This window comes from Mercenaria mercenaria, chromosome 1 (genome assembly GCF_021730395.1).
Source record: "Mercenaria mercenaria strain notata chromosome 1, MADL_Memer_1, whole genome shotgun sequence".
In the NCBI taxonomy this organism is placed as follows: Eukaryota; Metazoa; Mollusca; class Bivalvia; order Venerida; family Veneridae; genus Mercenaria; species Mercenaria mercenaria.
The window spans coordinates 22039717-22067690 of NC_069361.1; the positions used below are offsets into that span (position 1 = coordinate 22039717).

The following is a 27974-nucleotide window of genomic DNA, read 5'->3' on the forward strand; positions in this document are numbered from 1 at the left end:
TTTGCGAAAAAGACTTGTAGCACCAAGATGTCATGTTATGGGTGTGGCAGTACATTTAGTGCATTTAAAAAAGAGGTAGACGGACTTACTACAACATAAACCAAAAAAGGCAGGGGTTTCGCAGGGATTTTCCAGATGGGAGACAGTCACATTCCGAGTCCCGGGACTGCCTAGTGCCAGTTTGGCCTTTGGGACTTTTGGTGCCCCCTATTATATTTACTGAGATTTTCATGAATTTTAAAGTAAATACCTTTAATCATAAAATATACAGCATGACATTAGCTGTATTTATTTCTTAGCTAGTATTTTCATAAATTTCATCCTAGTGGACTCGGTGGTCGAGAGGGCAAAGACGCTTTCCTAGAATCCTACGGAGTTGAATCCTGGCTACTCCCATTGCGTTGTGTCCTTAGGCAAGGCACTTTATCACGATCACTTCAGCCGACCCAGCTGTTAATGGGTACCAGCAAATTGCTGGGGGCAAGGTATATACTGGTTGGAAGTGTCTAGGGGTACGGACCTCCTTTTTCTAGATATGTAGGGTTATATATATCTTAAATTTTGTTGAAAATGAAATAAAAAATAAGACTTAACCAGTGTTCACTTAAAACTTGGATCTAAATGGTTTACAGATACCAGCGTTTACCCGATGTTTACCTTCTCTTTCAAAACCTAAATAACCGAGGAACTCCAAATGAATACACTGTTCCGTGCGGATAAGTTTGTTGTAAAATAAACTGTTGATAACAGATAAATGAGTGTTTTAAACTCTTTAATGAATTCTATTTGAAATTCAGCAGAAAAAAATAAATTAAGCATAGTAATATGCACCTATTTATTTTGTTATTTAACAAGATATAATGATAATCGGCATGGAACTGATTGTTTTATAATCAATTAACCGACATTAAGTAAAAGAAACTGTTTGTGAAAACGTCCACGGCTACCAAATGTGTGGAAAACATAAATACCCTAGGGGTTAATTATCGTAAAAATAGTTTTTCCCCAAAGATATTTAACTTTTTTTTTTGTTTAATCTTTATATATATATATATATATATATATATATATATTTTTTTTTTGCCAGTTCGAATCATCATGATTTATTCGGTGTTCCTCGGTTATTTACATTTCGAAAGAAAATGTAACAAATCGGGTGAACGTTGTCATCAGTAAACCATTTTAGATCCAAGTTTAAGGTGAATTCTGATGAATTCTTATTTGTTATTTCATTTTTAACAAAATTTGAAATGTAGATGACCCTTAATCTCTAGTAAATTGGAGGTCCGTACCCCTAGAAAACCCCTAACAGGCTTGTCTAGATGTACGGATCCGTACCCCTAGACACTTCCATACTGGTTACACCAATTACCGTGAGTCCAGTATTCATTGGACTCTTATTTATAACAAAATGATTGTATGAAAGAATAAATCTTATTCTGTTTAATTAAGTTATATTTTAGCTTTAGACTTTTGGCAAAAAATTCATCAAAACATCAGATGAAAGTTTTAGTTCTGTCGTTCAAAGAACAGAGGTGGGGAATTTAAGCATTTTCTGGCATATACCTATTACCGTGAATTTCAACTTTCAGTCTAAAGAAGTTGTTAAATTGATCTAAGGCAAAGAAAGCATTTCTATTTTACAATGGGTTAAACTAAATATGAAACATATATGGCAGAAATAAGCAACTTCAATGAAAATTAGTGAAAAAAACTGGCAAAGATTAACCATAACGACAAGTCACTTAGCTGAATTCCTTAATTTCTGGAATCAGTGTGAAATAAAAAGAAAGACACTCTAATTTTTAAAAATAATTTTTCTAAAATTCTAAGCACATTGAGCATAAATAATGAGAGAAAAAATGTAAACCACTTTTCATGTTAAGTGTCAAAACAGGACATTAACGGTAATATGTATATCCTGGTAATTGGTATACAAAGTATATGCCTCTTTCTCGTAATTCCGAGCCTTCTCATTGATCCGAGCCTTTAGAAATTTTGCACTAGCAGCTATTTTATGCATGTTGTGGCAAATCATATGACAGTTAAACAAGAACAAAAAGAAAATAGTATTACTCACTTTAAAATAGAAATATACACATCAGAAAATTTTGGCACAAAATTTGCTTATCTAAAATCACTGGGGTAATATATAACCTTCTTACAGGAAACAGAAATCACTCATTGTGTTAACTTTTTTATCTGCAAACACAATTATATATCTGTTCTTAATTTTAAACCCTAAGTTTTTGAGAGCTAGTGCAAATGATCACAAGTCTCGGTTCAACGAGAAAGTATCTGGCTGTTTCAGAGGGTGAGGGTCATTGTGTGAAAGCCTGGATTATTCATTGACAGCAGTCCTTAGAATTTTTCTTCATGGGGATTTTTTAAGTTAAGATGTTGTAGTATCAAACTATGGCAAAAAATCTTTTGAAAGTTAAATCTGTTACTGGCAAGAACTGAAATACCGGTTAAGGGGCTCGGAATAACGAGAAAATGGCATAATTGGTTTTAACTGTTCTTAAAATAGGGTCTCTCAAAAGCACTGCAGAGTTTATGTTAATTGTTTCATAAATCAACGGTAAATAAAATTTACCGTTACCTGAAACCTAACCAAGAATCGTGCCAAAAGTCTGTCACGCTATATTTTCAACAAATGAAATGCAATAGACTCGCCTTTTATTTTAAAATATTTCTAATCCATTTTTCTTTTGATCTATGCAACATAATTTGAACACAAGTTATACACACAAGTTTCCGATGGGTACCCCTGTCTGCAATATTTTGTCTGCCATTGCAGTTGTCACCTAATTTTTGAAAACCAATAGGCAGTATAGAATTGTTATTTATTGACCTTATCTTAGAACTTAAACCTTCTAAGGTTATGATGATGTTTTTTATGAACTTTATCAAAAATGGTTACGTTTATGATTAAATTAGATTCATAAATATGCAAAATTTTGATCTTGATTTTCAAAAATTAACCATGTGCTCTGAACTTTTTGCATGATATCATCAGTTTTTCATGAGGGACTGTGCAAGATGTTGCAGTTTGACACTGATTAGTTTATCAAATTGGGTTTCGCCATAACTTAATGGACGCTGACCATCAGAAAATAAAAACAGCTTCAGTTAAGTTATGTTAGCCAGAACTACGACCTACCCTAAAATTTTGGCCCGAACCTAAATGTTTTCATGACCTTCAAAAGTTGAAAAAAATATTCTCCAAGGCTTGGATAATATTTTTTTCAACTTTTTAACAAAAGTTGCAAAACTGCTTTTTTTATGCTTTAAACATGGTCAGTGATGTTAGAAATCAACTTACTGATGCTTTAAAGACATAAACCCCTTATTTGTATTCATTTTTAGCTCATCTGATTTTTTGAAAAAAAATGATGAGTTATTGTCATCACTTGAGCGGTTGTCGGCGTCGGCGTCTGCGTCGGCGTTGCCTGGTTAAGTTTTATGTTTAGGTCAGCTTTTCTCCTAAACTATCAAAGCTATTGCTTTGAAACTTGGAATACTTGTTCACCATCATAAGCTGACCCTGTATAGCAAGAAACATAACTCCATCTTGCTTTTTGCAAGATTTATGGCCCCTTTTGTACTTAGAAAATATCAGATTTCTTGGTTAAGTTTTATGTTTAGGTCAATTTTTCTCCTAAACTATCAAAGCTATTGCTTTGAAACTTGGAATACTTGTTCACCATCATAAGCAGACCCTGTACATCAAGAAACATAACTCCATCTTGCTTTTTGCAAGAATTATTGCCCCTTTTGGACTTAGAAAATCAGTTTTCTTGGTTAAGTTTTATGTTTAGGTCAGCTTTAATCCTAAACTATCAAAGCTATTGCTTTAAAACTTGCAACACTTGGTCACCATCATAGGCTGACCCTGTACAGCAAGAAACATAACTCCATCCTGCTTTTTGCAAGATTTATGGCCCCTTTTGGACTTAGAAAATATCAGATTTCTTGGTTAAGTTTTATGTTTAGGTCAACTTTTTCTCTTAAACTATCAAAGCTATTGCTTTGAAACTTGCAACACTTGTTCACCATCATAAGCTGACCCTGTACAGCAAGCAACATAACTCCATCCTGCTTTTTGCAATAATTATTGCCCCTTTTGGACTTAGAAAAATCATTTTCTTGGTTGAATATTATGTTTAAGTCAACTTTTCTCATAAACTATCAAAGCTATTGCTTTAAAACTTGCAACAGTTTTTCACCATCATAAGTGGACACTGTACATCAAGAAACATAACTCTATCCTGCTTTTTGCAAGAATGATGGCCCTTTTTAGACTTAGAAAATCATGGGTAGGACAATATTTCTATTATACAAAAAAAATCAGATGAGCGTCAGCACCCGCAAGGCGGTGCTCTTGTTTGACATATAATAAATATTTTCCGAAAAGTCAAAAAAAAAGTCAAAAAAAAAAATTCCGACTTACCTACCCTAATTTTTTTGAGCATGTTACTGGAAACAAACTTGAAAGATTTTTTAAGCCTGATTACATTTTTATTAGTCCAAATAATTGAACTTTTCAGGGCAGTATAATAACTTTTGACTATCGCTGCATTCGCTGTCCCGTTGCGTCAAAACTTATTCTGCATATTTCTGTTAGGAAATCCCAAATGAAATCTGTTGGGAACGTTTCTGGTGCATTTACAATGTATTTGTAATGATTACATCTCTTATAAATAATGAGTTTATGTTGACATTCAAGCATGAAATTGCCTCGGTGCATTTTTGAATGTATATTTTTTTTTGGCAGCGGCTACCTAGACAGCAAACTTATTTGTCTGGAATCGGTTCTCTAGCCAAAGTGCCGTGCATAGGCTATGTGTACACAAAGCAAATATTGTGATGTCGTCAATATTAATTAAGTATATTTGAAATTTCCATTATCAGTAGATGAGTAAGAAGGTCAATAACCATAACTTTTCCAGCATATTGTCTTATATGAAGCACTGACATGTCTGTTATTATGCCCCCATTTGAATTGTTTTGCAGATGTTGGTCCGTCGGCCCATAGACGAATCGCTTTCTGGATGATAACTCAAGAATGCTTGGGCCTGGGAAAGTTGATCATGGAATTTGATAGGGAGGTTGGTCATGTTCAGCAGATGGCCTTTTGAGATCAGTAGGTCAAAGGTCAAGGTCACATTGACCCAGAACAGTTTAATTGTTTCTGGACGATTATTGAAGAATGCTTGGGCCTAGGATCATGAAACTTAATAGGAGGTTGATCATGACCAGCAGATGACCCCTATTGATTTTGAGGTCTGTAGGTCTAAGGTCAAGGTCAAGGACCCGGAACAGTTGAATTTTTTTGCCAAATAACTAGAGAATGCTTTGGTCTAAGCGATGTCACTTATGACTGGTAAATGACCCCTAATTATTGATTTGAGGTCAGTATGTCAAACGTCCAGTGCACAGTGAGCAAGTGGTTTCTGTTCCTTGTGCAGTTACTGAATGCATCAAGGGGGCATTTCGTGTCCTTCGAGCTCTTGTTGTTTTATGGAGTTTGTCACTGTAATCTAGAAATTGATCAGAATCTTACCTAAACAGAAGCAAAATGTCGTTTTAGGTGTTTGCTGTTTAAACTATGTGGCATTTACAAATAATAAATTGTATATGTTTACTCATTCTGCTTTCAGCATGGTTGTAAGAACTGTGGATTTTCATTCTGTATGAAATGCTTGCCAAACAAGTACCCTATAGCAAAGATGAACAACGAAAAACACAGAGTTTGCATGAAATGCTACAATATTCTAACTGGGTGAGAAATTTAATGCTAGTAGATTGTGTAACATATATTTTTGTGTGTAGGACCTACGCTATATTTGTTCAACTTATTTTACTGGGTTTTGAATCAAATTGACACAATTTATGTCTCATGGCAACTGTCCTATTTTTCCTGACGGAGACATTTCACATGAGTCTAGAGGGGAAGATCCAAGGTGCCAATGCAGGCAATATTTCAGTTATGTAGAGAGAGAAAAACACCCAGTGCCTGTGTGGGCATTATTTTAGGCATGTGTGAAACTATTGTTCAGTTTGTAAAACTGACATCATAAATTATGAGTGTGTATGCTAAGTAACATTATTGAGCTGAAAGCGTTTGACGAGTCCTTGCTATTGCCCGATTTCTCATTCACATTAAATGGCCTCACAACACAGCAAATTGATGTAGTTCCATTAGATTGTCTTTAATTTCAAAGAGTTCATTGATCGGATGAAGTTCAGTTATGTCAATCCCATTTGCTATGACCAATATACGATGTAATCTGTCACATTTATGAAGTGTAACTGTGCAATACTCGAATAAAGCCACGTATTTTCTTCCGCGGTAACTCATTAAGAGCATAAACAGGCATAACGATTCTGCAGGATTTGGTAATACATTTGCGCATATGATTATGGTGACTAATTTTATGCCCTGCCCTTTTGTCACAAAATAGCAAATATGATGTTCACAAATTCAAATAAAAACTGCATATTAACTTATTAGCCAAATTATTCATTTGTTACCCTGTCCGTTTAAAAAAATAATCTTTAAAATCATTGCGCAAATAACAAATTTATTGCGCTGTGCATTTCATGAATTGCACAGGCTTACCAAGCTTGCGTAACATCCAGCGAAAGACAAAATATAGTTCCAGAAAATACTGCTAGTATTAAAAGCAATTTTGGTATACAAATCTATTAATAACTTAAGCCCACAATATATGACAGATAAATTTAGAAGAAGTACCATACAGCTCTTAGATCAACAACAAACCAACTACTGTATTTACCTAAGCCCAAACTTGAATTCTTTAGGAAGTCCCTGGCATATGCTGGGCCGAAGATTTGGAACAATATCTAATTCAGGTGCGAACAGCAGAAAACTTAACTTCATTTAAGAAGATGTATTTAACCTGGAAGTTCTCTGGTGGAACTGAATGATAGTGCTTTACTGTAGAGTTGTCTTTGAAATAGTTCTATTCTATGTTATATCTTTCTTAATACCTTTCAATATTGTTCTGTGTTACTGCATTTCTCATTGTATATACATCCTTTGTAAATATTGTAACATATTAAGTATCTGGAAGCCCACATGGAAGATTGGGTAATCCAAATGTAGCCTCATAAATAAAGTCGTTATTAGCTCATCTGATTTTTTGAAAAAAAATGATGAGTTATTGTCATCACTTGAGCGGTTGTCGGCGTCGGCGTCTGCGACGGCGTTGCCTGGTTAAGTTTTATGTTTAGGTCAGCTTTTCTCCTAAACTATCAAAGCTATTGCTTTGAAACTTGGAATACTTGTTCACCATCATAAGCTGACCCTGTATAGCAAGAAACATAACTCCATCTTGCTTTTTGCAAGATTTATGGCCCCTTTTGTACTTAGAAAATATCAGATTTCTTGGTTAAGTTTTATGTTTAGGTCAACTTTTCTCCTTAACTATTAAAGCTTTTGCTTTGAAACTTGGAATACTTGTTCACCATCATAAGCAGACCCTGTACATCAAGAAACATAACTCCATCTTGCTTTTTGCAAGAATTATTGTCCCTTTTGGACTTAGAAAATCAGTTTTCTTGGTTAAGTTTTATGTTTAGGTCAGCTTTTATCCGAAACTATCAAAGCTATTCCTTTAAAACTTGCAACACTTGTTCACCATCATAAGCTGACCCTGTACAGCAAGAGACATAACTCCATCCTGCTTTTTGCAAGATTTATGGCCCCTTTTGGACTTAGAAAATATCAGATTTCTTGGTTAAGTTTTATGTTTAGGTCAACTTTTTCTCTTAAACTATCAAAGCTATTGCTTTAAAACTTGCAACACTTGTTCACCATCATAAGCTGACCCTGTACAGCAAGCAACATAACTCCATCCTGCTTTTTGCAATAATAATTGCCCCTTTTGGACTTAGAAAAATCATTTTCTTGGTTGAATATTATGTTTAAGTCAACTTTTCTCATAAACTATCAAAGCTATTGCTTTAAAACTTGCAACAGTTTTTCACCATCATAAGTGGACACTGTACATCAAGAAACATAACTCTATCCTGCTTTTTGCAAGAGTGATGGCCCTTTTTAGACTTAGAAAATCATGGGTAGGACAATATTTCTATTATACAAAAAAAATCAGATGAGCGTCAGCACCCGCAAGGTGGTGCTCTTGTTATTATTATTATTATTATAGTTGAGTTGGGTACCTCTGAAAGCATTGGAATGTCTCTTATCAAAGAGTTTACCACATCAATGAAATTAAATTATGACAGCTTTATTTTAAATGACCCGAATAAGATATGTGCAGTACGTTAATTCTTCCGAGAGACTTTGCGGATGAATCCTAACTACATTCTGGGCACTTGTCGTTGAACACATGTAACCTGTTTATACTCAGACTATACTTTATAATGTATTCTTTGCAAGTTGTGACAGATCAGATTATACATGTATATGAATAATTTCTGCAGTCTAAGTTTTGCTATGATCAGATTGAAATAAATAAAGTATTGATAATACGGTAACTTTGTGATTTGTTTGATGTGAATTTGATATACATGTCCATATCAATCTATACATTTTGATGTGTTTACAGAAAAGTTAAGCCAAAGGAGGAGAATCCTGCAAAATACTCCCCACCAGAAAATTACAAGAAGTAAGTGTAAGATTTTTAGCTCGACTATTCGAAAAATAGTCTGGCTATTCTACTCACCCTGGCTTTGGCGTCATACTTTGGTTAAAGTTTTACATGCAAGTACATATGGCTATCATTTAAAAGCATATAGCTTTGAAACTTATTTTACTTTTTCTAGGTCTATTACCAACTTCACTGGGTCAAGTCCCATAACTCTGACATGTAGTTTGGCCAAATTATGCCCCCTTTTGGACTTGGAAAATCTTGGTTAAAGTTATACATGCAAGTTACTATCTTCAAAACTAATGCAGATATTGAATTGAAACTTCACATGTCTCTTCGGGGTTAATAAAACTAGGTGATAGCATCAAGTCCCAAACTCTTACTTGCATTTTGGCCAAATTATGCCCCCCTTTGGACTTAGAAAATCCTGGTTAAAGTTTTGCCTGCAAGTACATATAGCTATTACTTTAAGGCATATATAGCATTGAAACTTATTGTTTCTTTTTCTAGGTCAATTACCAACCTCATTTGGTCAAGTCCCATAACTCTGACATGAATTTTGGGCAAATTATGCCCCCATTTGGACTTAGAAAATCCTGGTTAAAGTTTTGCATGCAAGTTACTATCTCCAAAACTAATACAGATTTTGAATTGAAACTTCACATGACTTGTGTCTTCGGAGTTATAAAACTAGGTGACAGTATCAAGTCCCATAACCCTGACATGCATTTTGGCCAAATTATGCCCCTTCTTAGACTTAGAAATTCTTGGTTAAAGTTTTGCGTGCAGAACTATTGCAAATACTGGATTGAAGCTCTATAGATATTTTAAGTTTTAGGGTAATATTCCTGCTTCTGGGACAACATTTCGAATAGACAAGCATTGTCTGTCTTATGGACAGCTCTTGTTTTTTTTTTGTAAGGTTAAGATGAAAGTTGTTCTTAGCTCTATGTTTTATGTCTTGTTTTGCAACACCTATAGCCTTTTGGTTTGGTTTAAGCTCCTGTTCTATTTTGTTTTAGTGGAAATACCTTGGACACTATATCCAGTATTCATAGGTATCTATAAAATCACAGATTATGCAGTTGCAGCTCATGGCTATCTTTTCAAAGGTTAATAAAGCAAATGTGAAATTATTACCTCTTCAGAGTGATTTATTTTGGAGAAAGTTTTCATATAAACTTGAAGAAAGAGATATAATTATGGAAGAAATAAGAATTACTTAAAGCTGGTTAAATGATGATACTAGGAGCTTATGTATCATTATACCAAATGAAAATTGACAAATAAGTAAATTTAGCAAAGTGAAAACAGTATACATTAGGCTTGTTTGTTACCCCAGCTGGATTCAAAGCTGTCATTTTAAATGGATAAAGAAGGCTTTTGATTATACTCCTGAAATCGGAAGTTTAGGTGGGTATATAGGAGTCGTTAGCTTGACTATTCATAGAATAGTAGAGCTATTGGACTCGCCCGTGCTTCGGTGTGGGCGTCCGCGTCCCGATTTGGTAAAGTTTTTGTATGTAAGCTGGTATCTCAATAACCACATGTGGGAATGGATTGAAACTTCACACATTTATTCACTGTAATAAACTGACTTACATTGCACAGGTTCCATAACTCTATTTTGCTTTTTTACAATATTATGCCCCTTTTTTGACTTAGAAATTTTTGGTTAAGGTTTTGTATGTAAGCTGGTATCTCAGTGCTCACTAATGGGAATAGATTGAAACTTCACACACTCATTCACAGTCATGATCTGACATGCACTAAGCAGGTCCCATAACTCTACTTAGCATTTTTTTCAAAATTATGCCCCTTTTTCGACTTAGCAGTTTTTAGTAAGTTTATCTCAGTATCCACTAGTGGGAAAGGATTGAAACTTCACACACTTGTTCACTGTCATGATATGACTTGCAGTGCAAAGGTTCAATTACTCTACTTTGCATTTTACAAAATTATGCCCCTTTTTCAACTTAGAAGTTTTTGGTTCAATTCTTATATGTAAGCTGATACCCTGAAATCCTGAAAATAAGCCGGTCTCGAAAATAAGCCACCATTTCACTACAGGCAGAAAGGGCTCATAAATAAGCCGCACTCAAAAATAAGCCATTCAGTTTTTTGTATCAGTAATAGTATCAATGACTTTGTTAGGACACCATATGAGATAGCAAAAGTTACCAACGTGTACATAGCAGATTTATTTCCACATGTAATAGCAATTAAACATACTTTGGAATAAAAACTCTTAAAAAAAATGCAAGTTGTGCTGATTTTAAAACCTCTGACAAATTAAAACTTAAAAAGCAAAAAATTTACAGTCTCAAACACTTCCTACTAATTAACATGCCCGGTCTTTATAACATAATGCAGTGTTTATCACGTATTGTGTAAGTTATTATCCCCCGCCGATGAAATCGGGAGGGGGGTATTGAAATGGCGTTGTCAGTCCGTCCGTCCGTCCGCAGCCATTTCTCAGTAACTACCTGGTAGAATTTCATGAAACTTGAAATAAACATGAACCAACATACTGCGATGATGCCCGTCAAGTTTTTTTTTTGATTGGTCAATTTCCCTCAGAGTTATTGCCCTTGATTTAATTAAAAATGTCAGTCTGCAGCCATTTCTCAGTAACTAACTGGTAGAATTTCATCAAATTTGAAATAGACATGAACCAAGATACTGCCCTGATGCCCGTCAAGTTTTTTTTTTGATAGGTCAATTTCCGTCAGAGTTACTGCCCTTGATTTAATGAAAAATGTCCGTCTGCAGCCATTTCTCAGTAACTAGCAGGTAGAATTTCATCAAACTTGAAATAGACATGAACCAAGATACTGCGACGATGCCCTTCAAGTTTTTTTTCGATTGGTCAATTTTCCATATAGTTATTGCCCTTTAATTGTTTAAAATCCACAGATCTGTACATAACAAACCAACCAATTGGAAGAATTTCATTAAACTTCTTTCATTCTTTTCCATGAACATTTATTATAAACATGTTGTGTACACCTGGTCACCACCTTACCTTGGTCACCCCCCCCCCCCCAATTTATTTATTTATTTTTTTTTATTTTCATTTTTCGTTTTCTATCAATATTTATAATCAACATGTAAACTGTTGTATCCTCGCCCCACCACCCACCCAGACAAACCATTCATTTTCTTTTAATTTGATTTTGACTAATGAAATTATTTGCTTCTTGGTAACATTCTTAACTTTTTGCTGGATATATTTTTTTGCCGTTCCTCAACTCTGACCCTTTCGGCGTGGGATTCCAATTCATCGAATTTGCTTGTTCATACCCTTGGCCGATATAAATCATAGGTAATACCTATTAGGTATATTTGTTTGTTAGGCCAGACAAAACTTTTAATGGGTAATTATGTCTCCCCCAGGAGACATATTGTTTTTGCCCTGTCCGTCCGTCCGTCTGTCCTTCCGTCCGTCCGTCCGTCCGTACGTCACACTTCATTTCCGAGCAATAACTGGAGAACCATTTGACCTAGAACCTTCAAACTTCATAGGGTTGTAGGGCTGCTGGAGTAGAAGACCCCTATTGTTTTTGGGGTCACTCCGTCAAAGGTCAAGGTCACAGGGGCCTGAACATTGAAAACCATTTCCGATCAATAACTAGAGAACCACTTGACCCAGAATGTTGAAACTTCACAGGATGATTGGTCATAAAGAGTAGATGACCCCTATTGTTTTTGGGGTCACTCCGTCAAAGGTCAAGGTCACAGGGGCCTGAACATGGAAAACCATTTCCGATCAATAACTAGAGAACCACTTGACCCAGAATGTTGAAACTTCATAGGATGATTGTACATGCAAAGTAGATGACCCCTATTGATTTTGGGGTCACTCCACTAAAGGTCAAGGTCACAGGGGCCTGACCATTGAAAACCATTTCCAGTCAGTAACTTGAGAACCACTTGTCCCAGAATGTTGAAACTTAATAGGATGATTGGTCATGCAGAGTAGATGACCCCTTACGATTTTGGGGTCACTCTGTGAAAGGTCAAGGTCACAGGGGCCTGAACATTGAAAACCATTTCTGGTCAGTAACTTGAGAACCACTTGACCCAGAATGATGAAACTTCATAGGATGATTGGTCATGCAGAGTAGATGACCCCTGTTGTTTTTGGGGTCACTCCGTTAAAGGTCAAGGTCACAGGGGCCTGAACATTGATAACCAGTTCCGATCAATAACTTGAGAACCACTTGACCCAGAATGTTGAAACTTCATAGGATGATTGAACATGCAGAGTAGATGACCCCTGTTGATTTTGGGGTCAGTCTATTAAAGGTCAAGGTCACAGTGGCCTGTTCATGTAAAATTATTTTTTGGAAATAACTTGAGAACCACTTGACCTACAATGTTGAAACTTAATAGGATGATTGGACATGCAGATTAGATGACCCCTATTTATTTTGAGGTCACTTGATCAAAGGTCAAGGTCACAGAAGCCTGGACAGTGACTTGAGAACCACTAGGCCAAGAGTGTTGAAATTTAGCGGGATGACTGGACATGCCAAGTAGATAATCCCTATTGCAGCCAACCATCATTGTCTCTTTGACTTTCGCTCCTGACCCCTTTTGACTTCTTGCCTATAGGACTTTGCATTGGGGGAGACATGCGCTTTTTTACAAAAGCATTTTCTAGTTATCTTCTATCATCGGATTATTTTTATTAAGAAATTGTAACAAATTGTAACAAAACTGGTATGTGAGAAGTATAAGTATTTACCGACGTCAGTGTTTTTACTAAAAAGCAAAATATATGACATCCATATCTTTGGTATTTCGGTACTCGAAAATACGCCGGTTTTTAATCCATTACTGAATATATGTACTCAAAAGTTCGCCGGACTCAAAAATAAGCTGGTCTCGATAGTAAGCCACCTAATCCTTACGAAATTTTAAAATAAGCCGCGGCTTATTTTCTGGATTTCAGGGTATCTCAGTACCCACTAATGGGAATGGATTGAATCTTCACACACTTGTCCACTGTCATGAGCTGATAAGCACTGTGCAGGTTCCATAACCCTCTTTTTCAGTTTTACAAAATTATGCCTCTTTTTCGACTGTTGTTGTCATTCAGTTTACAAGGCTGTTGAATAGTCAAGCGTTGCTGTCCTCCGACAGCTCTTGTTTTTATTGATCGGTCTGTCTGCTGCAAAAAGTGTTAAAGGGATTCCGTTGAAACATCATATATGTTGAGTCACTATGAAATTTAGTTGTGTGTGACATATTTTTCCTTGCTTAATAAACATGTAGAAGGGTCTCAAATAGCCAGGCCTGTTGTTCTCTTGAGAAGATAGGGGAATGGGATTGGGATGGGTGAGGGGTAGGCAACTTAACCCCAAAAGTGTCATCTTCCCTCTGTCAGAACGAGATTATTTTTGCATTAAGCCATTGATATGTTCTTTAATCATCAAGGAGAATGGCGGCATTAGAAGAGAGAGAAGCTGGGGGTCACAGGTCAGGGGCCACAGGGAGCAAACCACATGGTGGACATGGGGTAGGGACTCACAAAACCCAGACCAAGGGCATGTCAAAAGCAGATGTAGAAATACAGGAGAGATTGGAGAAACTGAGAGAAAAAACACCACAGGAGAGTAAGTTCTTTCTCACTTTTCTCGTTATTGCTAACACTCACTTTTTCATTATTGCTAACAATGGAGAAAAATATTTTCAGTGAACATTTAACAGGATACAGTTCATCTGAAGTAATTTGTTCTCCTCCTCTGTTTCTTGTGGAGAAGTTGTGGAGAGCTTGTTAATCCTGTTACAGGTTTGAGTTACAAGTTATGTTATTTCAGGAATGGATAATGGTTTGGGGGCATCCATGCTCTGCATACCCCCTCAAATTATATCTAACAAACACAACGTTATTTTAGGACAGGTGGATCTTATACATGTATTGCATCAGAAGAAATTTTGTTAGCAAAGAGTGCTGTTTTAGAGATCCGAGTGATTCAGTCTTACAGTCTACATATGCTCTGCTGCAGGCATGTTAGCATAAACAGATCGAAGGGAGTTTTGACTAGAACGTGTCAGTTTGGTGAATTACTTTGTTTCTATTTGGAACAGGGCATTCACCCTTAAATATACCACAGAGGCTAATATTGTGTCCAATTGGAAAAAAATCTTTTACACGATTGTGGTAGAAAAATTCCCATAAATAAAAAAGAAAAAATGTTATAAAAGTTATATTTCTCAACATAGAGAATAATGAGCAAATTTTGGATTGCGGAGCTGTCAACTTACAGCCTATTACAGACCTCTAATATGAAAGGGCAAATGGACAATTCATTAAAATGCCCTAATTCCAAGATGGGTGCTAATAGCAGATGAATTTTTCAAGTCGAAAGGCAAGGATTTCTATGTAAATCCTTGATGAAAAGCCCTGAAAAAAGGCACATTTTACACTAAATACAAACAAATATTCCTTCAGGGTAAAAAGTTTTGCATACACTTAATGAAATCATAAGTTGATATCATGTATTTTCTTTACATTGTTTAGAAAAAAATCTGTTGGTGCTAAGCCCTCAGGTCTTTGGTTTGAACTCCTGTCTCCTGTTAGGACACTGGTTAGTACTGGACTGTCATGAAAGTGAACTCGAGAATGGCTCAGAAAGGCTTTAAGCTTCCATCACAATCAATATATACAGTGATGTATCCAGGCTTGATGAGATGATTATGTGATACCCAGCCGTTTTTCTCATATTTTCAATGTTTGGATCACTTAAAACTCTGGAAAAGAGCATTGTGGTCATCACGTTGTAGCCTCCAGCATCGGTCAGTGTTTTACTATATACATTTGAAACTAACTGATTTCTGTTTTTAGCTCGACTTTTCGAAGAAAAAGTAGAGCTATTGTACTCGCCCAGGCGTCGCCGTCACTGTTGGTTAAAGTTTTTGATAAAGTCCAATATCTCTGTTACTATCAAAGCTATTGTCTTGCAACTTAAAGTAGTTATTTACTATCAAAGTCTACACTAGGAGAAACAATCCCCATAACTCTGGTTTGAATTTTGACAGAATTATGCCCCTTTTTAACATAGAATTTTTTGTTAAAAGTTTTTTATAAAGTCAAATATCTCTGTTACTATCAAAGCTATTGACTTGAAACTTAAAATAGTTTTTTACTATTAAAGTATACACCCCGAGAAACAATCCCCATAACTCTGATTTGAATTTTGACAGAATTATGTCCCTTTTTAACTTAGAATTTTTTGTTAAAATTTTTGATAAAGTCAATTGTCTCTGTTTCTATTAAAGCTTTTGACTTGAAACTCAAAATAGTTATTTACTATCAAAATCTACACCAGGAGACACAATTCCCATAACTCTGATTTGAATTTTGACAGAATTATGTCCCTTTTTAACTTGGATTTTTTTTTTTTACTGGCAAAGCTCTAATTCAGTGTCAAGCACTGAGAAAAGTCGAGCGCACTGTTTTACGGACAGCTCTTGTTGTTACAGTTGCAGCTTCCAAGGTGACAACACACGAACTAGACAACAGATTGGCAAAAATGAAAGGCATGGATCCTTCAAGATACAACACTTCTAATAAACATGTATGTTCCTTGTTAGTTTTAGAATCATTTTGGTGAAAATATTAGTGTTAGGACCTTTCTCTTCTTATACAAAGATATAAAATACTGTAGGTTTTGTTCATATTAGTACAAAATAAATTATGATTGTTTTTAGCTATGGTAAGTATTTGTAGAGTATTTAAAAGGTTAGAAGTCATGTTTTGATTCAAATTGCATTTAACAGACATTGACTTGAAATTTTTATTCCCTCAATACGAAAGACCCAGGAGGTATATAGTGTTTGAACTGTCCATCTCTGGACATCCGCCTGTCCATTGATTCTTTATTCCATCACACTTTCTTTGGTACTAAGTTCCTACAGTTTCCATCCAGTATAATTTGGTAAGCCTCATCAGGATGAAAAGGATATGCACATATTCTTGAAACTTCCAAGTTATTTGGAATTTGAAGTATTACAACTGCATTGGAACATTGTTTATTCAACTCCTCCTACAGCCCATCCAGTTGAAATGAATCTTGGTATACTTCATTAACATGAAGTGGACATGCCCATATAATTGAAAGTTCTTTCTTCTGGAGTTATGGCCCTTTTTAGCTCACCTGTCACAAAGTGACAAGGTGAGCTTTTGTGATTGCGCGGCGTCCGTCGTCCGTCGTCCGTCCGTCCGTCTGTGCGTGCGTGCGTCCGTAAACTTTTGCTTGTGACCACTCTAGAGGTCACATTTTTCATTGGATCTTTATGAAAGTTGGTCAGAATGTTTACCTTGATGATATCTAGGTCAAGTTCGAAACTGGGTCACGTGCCATCAAAAACTAGGTCAGTAGGTCTAAAAATAGAAAAACCTTGTGACCTCTCTAGAGGCCATATATTTCACAAGATCTTCATGAAAATTGGTCAGAATGTTCACCTTGATGATATCTAGGTCAAGTTCGAAACTGGGTCACGTGGAGTCAAAAACTAGGTCAGTAGGTCTAAAAATAGAAAAACCTTGTGACCTCTCTAGAGGCCATATTTTTCATGAGATCTTAATGAATATTGGTCAGAATGTTCACCTTGATGATATCTAGGTCAAGTTCGAAACTGGGTCTCGTGGGGTCAAAAACTAGGTCATTAGGTCTAAAAATAGAAAAACCTTGTGACCTCTCTAGAGGCCATATTCCTCAATGGATCTTCATGAAAATTGGTCAGAATGTTCAGCTTCATGATATCTAGGTCAAGTACGTAACTGGGTCACGTGGGGGTAAAAACTAGGTCAGTAGATCTAAAATTAGAAAAACCTTGTGACCTCTCTAGAGGCCATATTTTTCATGAGATCTTCATGAATATTGGTCAGAATGTTCACCTTGATGATATCTAGGTCAAGTTCGATACTGGGTCATGTGGGATCAAAAACTAGGTCAGTAGGTCTAAAAATAGAAAAACCTTGTGACCTCTCTAGAGACCATATTTCTCAATGGATCTTCATGAAAATTGGTCAGAATGTTCACCTTGATGATATCTAGGTCATATTCGAAACTGGGTCACGTGCGGTCAAAAACTAGGTCAGTAGGTCTGAAAATAGAAAAACCTTGTGACCTCTCTAGAGGCCATATTTTTCAATGGATCTTCAGGAAAGTTGGTCAGAATGTTTACCTTGATGATATCTAGATCAAGTTCGAAACTGGGTCACGTGGGGTCAAAAACTAGGTCACTAGGTCTAAAAATAGAAAAACCTTGTGACCTCTCTAGAGGCCATTTTTTTCATGAGATCTTCATGAATATTGGTCAGAATGTTCACCTTGATGATATCTAGGTCAGATTCGAAACTGGGTCACGTGGGGTCAAAAACTAGGTCAGTAGGTCTAAAAATAGAAAAACCTTGTGACCTCTCTAGAGGCCATATTTCTCAATGGATCTTCATGAAAAATTCTCAGAATGTTCACCTTGATGATATCTAGGTCAAGTTTGAAACTGGGTCACGTACGGTCAAAAACTAGGTCAGTAGGTCTGAAAATAGAAAAACTTTGTGACCTCTCTAGAGGTCATATTTTTCATGGGATCTTTATAAAAATTGGTCAGAATGTTCATCTTGATGATATCTAGGTCATGTTCGAAACTGGGTCACGTGCGGTCAATAACTAGGTCAGTAGATCTAAAAATAGAAAAACCTTGTGACCTCTTTAGAGGCCATATTTTTCAAGAGATCTTCATGAAAATTGGTCAGAATGTTGACCTTGATGATATCTAGGTCAAGTTCGAAACTGGGTTACGTGCGGTCAAAAACAAGGTCAGTAGGTCTAAAAATAGAAAAATCTTGTGATGTCTCTAGAGGCCATATTTTTCATGAGATCTTCATGAAAATTGGTGAGAATGTTCAGCTTGATGATATCTAGGTCAAGTTCATAACTTGGTCATGTGCGGTCAAAAACTAGGTCAGTAGGTCTAAAAATAGAAAAACCTTGTGACCTCTCTAGAGGCCATATTTTTCACGAGATCTTCATGAAAATTGGTGAGAATGTTCACCTTGATGATATCTAGGTCAGGTTTAAAGGTGGGTCACATGCCTTCAAAAACTAGGTCATTAGGTCAAATAATAGAAAAACCTTGTGACCTCTCTAGAGGTCATATTTTTCGATGGATCTTCATGAAAATTGGTCAGAATGTTTTATCTTGATGATATCTAGGTCACATGTGCTCAAAAACTAGGTCACTATGTCAAATAATAGAAATAACTAGGTCATACTCAGTTCAACTCTGGGTCATGTGGGGATAGGTGAGCGATTCAGGACCATCATGGTCCTCTTGTTTGACATTGAAATATTACAACTACATTAGAACATTGTGTACTCCTACAGTTTCCATTTAATGAAGATGAAACTTGATATACATCATAAACATGAAGTAGACATGCACATTTTATGTTTGGAGTTTTGTGTCTGTTTGATTTTTTTTCCAGTCTTGCCCCTTTTTAGGACTTTTAAATTTTTACCTGCCGCTTAGCTCAGTAGGTAGAGCGTCGGTCTATGGATCTCGGGGTCGTGAATTCGATCCTCAGGCTGGGAGTATGTTCTCCGTGACTATTTGATAAACGACATTGTGTCTGAAATCATTAGTCCTCCACCTCTGATTCATGTGGGGAAGTTGGCAGTTACTTGCGGAGAACAGGTCTGTACTGGTACAGAATCCAGGAAGACTGGTTGGGTTAACTGCCCGCCGTTACATGACTGAAATACTGTTGAAAAACGGCGTTAAACCCAAAACAAACAAATAAAATATTGTTTTATCAAGCATTTTCATGGGGCATGTGTCCTACAGTGTTGACATGATTCTTCTTGTCTAGGTTTATCATCCACCAGATAGAAGGACACAGCAAGAACAAATGAATGACCTTTTAGATGAAATAAGCAATGAAGTAGAACTTGACTCCCATCTTCCAGATCCGGCACAGGAGATTGCTGCTAGACTGGCTAAATTGAAACAGCCTGAGCCTGTGCCAGGTAACTTGCAAGCAGGCACTTCAGGTATGCTTTTTATAATTCTACTGAAAATCTAGGACTGATATTTTGTAATGAAGCTTTCTATTATAAGCACATCAGTATTTAGGGGCCTCCCTGGCCAAATGGTTTAAGTTGCTGACTTCCAGCCTTTTGCCCCACACCGATGCGGGTTCAAGCCTCACTCAAAGCAGTGAATTCCTCATATGAGGAAGCCATCTAGCTGGCTTACAGAATGTTGGTGGTTCTACCCAACTCCTGTCCATGATGAAATAATGCATGGAGGGGCAACTGGGGTCTTCCTCCACCATAAAGCTGGAAAGTTGTTTTATGACAAGTGATTGTGTTTGTACGACATTAAACCCAACAAAAAAAACCCCAAAACATTATATTTTAGACAGATCTGAACTTCATTTTTGAATCATGACATCACTTGCATGCTTTAACTTTTACAGAAAAAGATGAGAACAATTTAAATAAGCCATCAATGAGAGATTCGCAGACATTTTCTCACAACATTTCAACATCTGGCTCTCAGACTCCCAATGCCAAAGCAGAGCAGAAAACATCACAGTCACAGGGCGAACAGAAACCTGCTGGTGATGAGGAAGGGGAGGCAGTGAGTCCAGAGGATGTGAGTAGGATCCTCAATGAGGCAGCACTGGAGCTGGAACAGGATGCTCAGAAAGCTCTTAAGGACCTACAGGAGGATAAGGAGATTATGAAAAAATTACAGGAAATCAAACAACGGAGAAAAGAAAGTTCTTCAGATGTGAACAAAGGTACTGAAACATTAGTCTCCTCACAAAATGTATGTTCTTTGACTTAAAGCTCACCTTCAGGGTATGTGCGTGCGTGTGTTCATCTGGATTTGTTTGTCCTGACCATAAAATTGACATGCATGGAGCAATCTTGTGTATATTTGGCATGAATGTTAACCTCAATGAGAAGGAGAGTAATGCGCAAATCCGATTTTCCTCTCTCAAAGGTCAAGGTCACGGAGGTCAAATGTCAAATTGAAGTTTGTCCGGGGCATTTCTTTTTCATGCATGGTGGGATTTTGATGTAACTTGGCATGAATGTTCACCATTATGAGGCAGAGTGTCATGCGAGGTCACACTTAGAGACCAAAAGTGCTGGCGAGCTCAACATTCTGCCCCTGTACATGCAGAATGTATTTCTAGTTGTACCCCCCCCCCCCCCTGACAACAAAATTTTAAGGGGGGGGTATACTGGTTTCAGGTTGTCTGTCCGTAGACGCAGTCTTGTGCGCACCATCTCTCCTTATCCCCTGGACAGAATTTAATGAAACTTCACACAAGTGATCAGTACCAACAGTAGTTGTGCATGGTGCATGTTAGGTTCTTTTAGAAAAAAAATTTGCAGAGTTATGGGACTTTGTTTTTTTGTTACTACCGGTATACTATATACAAAGACACAATCTTGTGCGCACCATCTCTCCTCATCCCCTTGACACAATTTAATGAAACTTCACACAAGTGATCAGTAACAACAGTAGTTGTGCATGGGGCATGTTAGGTTCTTTCAGCGACAAAAATTGCAGAGTTATGGGACTTTGTTTCTTGTTAACATACTATGTACATACAGTCTGCATATTCAAACTTGCGCATGCCTAATCTACCAAACCCTTGCACACAATTTAATGAAACTGCACACAAGTGATCAGTACCAACCCTAGTTGTGCATGGTGCATGTTATATTCTTTTAGATAAATATTCTGCATAGTTATGGGACTTTGTTTTTTGTTACCATACTGTATACATACAGTCTATATACATACAGTCCACATAATTATGCAATCTTGTGTGCATCAAATTGCAATGTACTGTGTCAGTGCATGCGGGGGGTACATTCATCACCTTTAGTGATAGCTCTAGTTTATATTTGGCATGAGTGTTTAACACAGTGAGACTGAGTGTCTTGTGCAAACCCCAGGTTCCTATCTCCAAGGTCAAGGTCACAGTTGGGGGTCAAATGATGGGCTTGACATGTTGCCTGTGGGCATCTAGTTTTTTGAAAAAATGGAATTGTTACCTTGTTGCTTTGGATAGATGGCATTGCAACCTCTGCAGAGCTGTTAGGACTTGGAAAATTGAAATTTATTTATTATACACAGCTTGCTACCCCAGTTCCCATTTCATGAATTAATTTTAAAGGACCTGTTCGTATTAAATGCTCATCAAATGGATAATTGTTTTTATTCTTCAACAGATGAAGAAGAGGCAGTCTCTGGCAGTGAGAATGAGGAGGATGAGATTGTAGCACAGTCAATAATACGCCAGGCTATAGAAGAGAACAGGCTGGATGAGGCTGCTGCTAGAGATGGTCATGATACAAGTAAAATCTCTGAAGAGTCTTCAAAAACTGCCAAAAAAATAATGAATACTGATGAAGAGGTATTCAAAAATTTTACAGCTGAGGTTGAAACTGTCATAACAAAAAAATGTTTCCTTAGTTTTATAAAATTCTTCTAAACATCTTTAGACCTTTGTTTTTTGCTTGATTAATGTAAGAAAGTGGCAAGAACTCGTAAATGACTTCACAGTATTGGTAACAGATTTAATTTCATGAAGATCAGTTTGCATGCATATGTTCTGAAAAACAAGACTTTTGATGAAGTAATTGAAAATGTAAAACAAAAACACAACAGTTTGATACAATTTTCAAGCTTTATTGTTTACAGTTGATTACAGATTATATTTAGTCAAATCACACACCTTTAGCTGCTAGTGGTTCCTTCAATATTTGGTTGTATTTGTTATGAAGATGCCATCCAGTTGACATTCAGAATAATGGTGGTGCTATCCGGATTCCAGCTAATGGCTTTAATGAAAAAATGCAAAGTGCTGGAGGGGCATGGTTCTGGGCTTATATGGCCAAGAAGCTAAAAGTTGCAGACTTTATATGTCTTGCTGGTCATCTTTCTTAGGTTGCATTATGAGAAATCAGGCTTGCATAAACATTAGTGTAGCCGGCCCGCTTAGCTCAGTAGGTAGAGCGTCGGTCTATGGATCGCGGGGTCGCGAGTTCAATCCTCGAGCGGGGCGTGTGTTCTCCGTGACTATTTGATAAACAACATTGTGTCTGAAATCATTAGTCCTCCAGCTCTGATTCATGTGGGGAAGTTGGCAGTTACTTGCGGAGAACAGGTTTGTACTGGTACAGAATCCAGGAACAATGGTTAGGTTAACTGCCCGCCGTTACATAACTGAAATACTGTTGAAAAACAAAAAGAAAACAAAAAGAAATAAACATTAGTGTGTACTTGTGGCTGAAATAACAGCGCAAAATGAGACCCACCTTTAAAGCTTGAAAATAGCCATGTGGCCTGAACTATGTTAGACTTCAAACAGAATGATTCAGAACAAAACAAATCCTGCACCATTACAGCTGAAAGCTACAGAAATAGTTGTGGCTTATAGTTCAATAAAATTAAAACTAAATCAACAAAAATGTATATAAAAGTTGCATGAAGCAGACAGAATCTAAAGGAAAAACCTACTACTGCAGTTTGGATTTATGGATGAAACTTCAGAAACATTTTAATATTACAAGAATTTTAATAGTTATATAATTTTTTCAGTGGTATGACCCAGATGAGCTGCCATACTGTTGTATTTGTACTGAGGATGCCACTGTGCGATGTTTAGGATGTGATAGAGATCTGTACTGTAACCAGTGTTTCAAGTAAGTATCTTTAGTGATGATGCCATTGTGTGATGTTTTTGATGTGATAGAGATCTATACTGCAAACCAGTGAATTGATACACATTTAACTAAAACAAAAGTTCATTGGGTACCAGTGGTGGTAAAATTCTGGATTATTCTGGAAATCCAGATTTGAAGGATCCCTGGTTCATTTTTGAGATGGATGTGTGCGAAGGTTTAAAAAAAATTTAGAAATTAATGGACAGCATTCATGAATTGTTACGTACTTTATTGTTGCGACCCATTATACAGTAGTAACAGTGTATTCCTGAATCTTAGTGCATATATAAGGATGAAAAAACACTGTTAAAATTGTGAAAAGGTGGCACCAAAATTATGATAAAATGTTCTACAGGGATGAGAATTTTACGTTGACTTTAAGCTTTAAGATGTTAGTCAGGGAGAATTTGCTGGATGCTGGGGTGTGAATTTGTTTATTATGTCTCCCCCAGGAGACATTGTTTTTGCCCTGTCCGTCCGTCCGTCCGTACGTCACACTTCATTTCCGAGCAATAACTGGAGAACCATTTGACCTAGAACCTCCAAACTTCATAGGGTTGTAGGGCTGCTGGAGTAGACGACCCCTATTGTTATTGGGGTCACTCCGTCAAAGGTCAAGGTCACAGGTGCCTGAACATTGAAAACCATTTCCGATCAATAACTAGAGAACCACTTGACCCAGAATGTTGAAACTTCATAGGATGATTGTTCATGAAGAGTAGATGACCCCTATTGATTTTGGGGTCACTCCGTCAAAGGTCAAGGTCACAGGGGCCTGAACATGGAAAACCATTTCCGATCAATAACTAGAGAACCACTTGACCCAGAATGTTGAAACTTCATAGGATGATTGGTCATGAAGAGTAGATGACCCCTATTGATTTTGGGGTCACTCCATCAAAGGTCAAGGTCACAGGGGCCTGAACATGGAAAACCATTTCCGATCAATAACTAGAGAACCACTTGACCCAGAATGTTGAAACTTCATAGGATGATTGTACATGCAAAGTAGATGACCCCTATTGATTTTGGGGTCACTCCATTAAAGGTCAAGGTCACAGGTGCCTGAACATTGAAAACCATTTCCGGTCAGTAACTTGAGAACCACTTGACCCAGAATGTTGAAACTTAATAGGGTGATTGGTCATGCAGAGTAGATGACCCCTAACGATTTTGGGGTCACTCTGTGAAAGGTCAAGGTCACAGGGGCCTGAACATTGACAGGCCTTTCTTTATGCTGATTTTAGGGCCGAAATTCGGCCCCATTCCCCAATCTAAAAAGTATACTTTTTTCCCCACCTTGGCCAAAAATTCCCCATGCAAAAAAAAAATGAAATTAGTTTTGATTTTCAGTCCTGATTTTAACAACTTTTCAGCAAATATATTCCTCCAGACAATGATTTCGCGACGTAAATTTCCCCTCCAAAAGGGACCTGGTACCCTTCCCCAAATTTACAAAAAAAGGGCTGATTGAAAACCATTTCCGGTCAGTAACTTGAGAACCACTTGACCCGGAATGATGAAACTTCGTAGGATGATTGGTCATGCAGAGTAGATGACCCCTAATGATTTTAGGGTCACTCTGTTAAAGGTCAAGGCCACAGGGGCCTGAACGTGGAAAACCATTTCCAATCAATAACTTGAGAATCTCTCAACCCAGAATGTTGAAACTTCATAAGATGATTGTTCATGCAGAGTGAACGACCCCTATTATTTTTGGGGTCAGTCCATTAAAGGTCAAGGTCACAGAGGCCAGAACATTGATAACCAGTTCCGATCAATAACTTGAGAACCACTTGACCCAGAATGTTGAAACTTCATAGGATGATTGAACATGCAGAGTAGATGACCCCTATTGATTTTGGGGTCAGTCTATTAAAGGTCAAGGTCACAGTGGCCTGTTCATGTAAAATCATTTTTTGGAAATAACTTGAGAACCACTTGACCTACAATGTTGAAACTTAATAGGATGATTGGACATGCAGAGTAGATGACACCTATTTATTTTGAGGTCACTTGATCAAAGGTCAAGGTCACAGGAGCCTGAACAGTGACTTGAGAACCACTAGGCCAAGAGTGTTGAAATTTAGCGGGATGACTGGACATGCCAAGTAGATGATCCCTATTGCAGCCAACCATCAGTGTCTCTTTGACTTTTCGCTCCTGACCCCTATTGACTTCTTGCCTATAGGACTTTGCATTGGGGGAGACATGCGCTTTTTTACAAAAGCATTTTCTAGTATTAAAAACTTCATTTTGATCAATTACCATTACTGATTATATTTCAAGAAATCATGACGGTCCTTCTAGGACAGAACTATTTTATGGGGTTCTGAATCACTTGATAGCTCTTGGACTAGTTAATTTGGGGGAAAGTTCTTTAAGCAATTTGCAGTTTCAGAAATTGTACAGCCATTTTGAATGGATTTTTCTCATGTAACCTGCCGTACAATCTGTATAATTGATATTTCAGAGAAGGCCATAAAGAATTAGGACTTACAGACCATGTCACACTGAAATACACTCCGCCTCAAGATGTGAAAACGTGAAGATTGCACTGACAGGCTTGTCATTACCCATCTGTGATATATTCATTTATTGTTGCATGCTTGTTATTAAGTGTTTACTGTAAGCATTTATATAAATGAAATGCTTCATTTCCTTGCATTTCTGTATTTGTTACATTTAATCTATGCTAAGATCTGGCTCTAATGTTACAAAACTTGAATTTTGAGACTATTCTAAGATTTAAGACTTTTCATTGGTCAGTTTCAACATTGAGCTCAGAATCAACCAATCAAATTCTGGGGTATATTGAGACTGGTCATCAGGTTCAACTTTTGTAACCTTTGAATATCATTTTATCTCAAAGGAGAATTATCACATATCATAAATTGATTAGCCTAGAAAGTACTTGGTTTTGAAAGGAAAATAGGAACACGTGTTTTTAAGTTATGATTCTGCATTTTCTGGAGAGCATACACACTGCAAAAACTGATAAATACATATCGGAAAATAGTATTCTAGATAGCTTTTTGTGTTTGTTTCATGTAACTTCTTCACCTTTATGACAATAACAAAGTTAAAATAAGCAAATTAAAATGAGAATTCAGCATATGCATGGGTGGTAAACGCGCAATCCAATTCCCACTGGGAATATGCTAAAAATGGGTTGCGCGACTTCCGGTGCTGGTGTTGCGCATCAATATATACAAAATCGAGGTAGGTGGGTTTTTGTTTTTGTAAATAATGACACATTTACGAGTGTTTTCGAAAAAAGCAAAATGCTATTCGACACAAAAATGAATAAAGATCATATGTGTGAAATACCAACTTATTAATTTAAGAATCAGCTCTGTTATCACAAAAACTCTGCTGGCTCGAACTGTCAAAAAAGCATGAAATCATGAAAAATGCCAATTTTCTAACTCTTGTGCCTTCTTTCTGGAAATGTGACGCTTCTAATGATCAAACACGTGCAAAACAGTCATGAATATTACATACACTTTAATGCTTTTGGGGGAAAGATTGGCAAAAAAATAATCGGGAATGGGGTTGCACCCCGGGAATGGAGTTGCGTGTATACATTATATACATTATGATGTATACGAGCAACTCCATTCCCGGAATGGGGTTGCGCCCCGGGAATGGAGTTGTGTGGAATGGGGTTGCGCCCCGGGAATGGAGTTGCGTGTATACATTATATACATTATGATGTATACGAGCAACTCCATTCCCGGTGTGCAACCCCATTCCCGATTATTTTTTTGTCAATTATGTCCCCGTAAGCAGGATTTGAAGCAAATAATTTTGATATTCATTACTTTATAACAGTTGAGTTATCATAAAAAGCATCAAATATCCTCAGATTAGGCATATGAGGTCAGAAACATCCATCTTTGTTGATTTCATACTTTTTTCACGCTTCTTGTCCCCTGAGTTTTTGTGATAATAGAGCCGAATCATAACTTACAAACCAGATATTTTACACATATGATGTATTATCATATTTGTGTCGAACAGCATTTTGCTTTTTGATCAAGAAAATTCATTATTGTCTCATACTAAGCAAAATCATAACTTCACATACCTCAATTTCGTCTTTTTTTACGCGCAACACCAGCACCGGACGTTGCGCAACCCATTTTAAGCGTATTCCCAGTGGGAATTGGATTGCGCGTTTACCACCCGTGATATGGACAAAAACCATGTTCTGAATTCTAATTGACTATACTATGCAGTATTTGTAGTTTTATTGCTTTCTGTCAAGTGAAGAAAAAAGAATAAAGTAGTAGAAAACACACAAATTTCAAGTTGGGAGTTTTCATACTTAAGGGAGAAATTAGAAGTCATATAGAGTCTTAAAAAGTGTATCCAAGATATAGGTTACAGAAAGTACATAATGTTACAGTCATTTGAAAAAATTCCTATCACAAAATATTTAATCTTGAACTGTGGCTTAGACATACATATTAGCTGTTATAGATGTGAATGTGTTGATTCACATTTAATTTAGAAGTTAGATAAATATTTGAGCTGTGCCATGAGAAAACCAACATAATGGGTT

The 27974-nt window shown here is 36.8% G+C and overlaps 1 protein-coding gene across 2 annotated transcripts; it reads left to right on the forward strand.

The window, feature by feature from the left end:
- LOC128556527 (abscission/NoCut checkpoint regulator-like) lies at positions 1–27974 on the forward strand. 2 transcript variants are annotated; one of them, XM_053541960.1, is made up of 10 exons: positions 1–75; positions 5664–5785; positions 8598–8657; positions 14082–14260; positions 16131–16225; positions 19525–19705; positions 20134–20460; positions 21911–22095; positions 23283–23386; positions 25881–27974. In XM_053541960.1, exons 1-10 carry the CDS (start codon positions 28–30, stop codon positions 25954–25956), a joined length of 1377 nt encoding a protein of 458 aa, XP_053397935.1. In that variant the 5' UTR covers positions 1–27; the 3' UTR covers positions 25957–27974. The 2 variants fall into 2 exon arrangements, with proteins under 2 accessions (XP_053397935.1, XP_053397938.1); XM_053541963.1 differs by lacking the exon at positions 1–75 and adding an exon at positions 98–485 and having other exon boundaries at positions 25881–27973.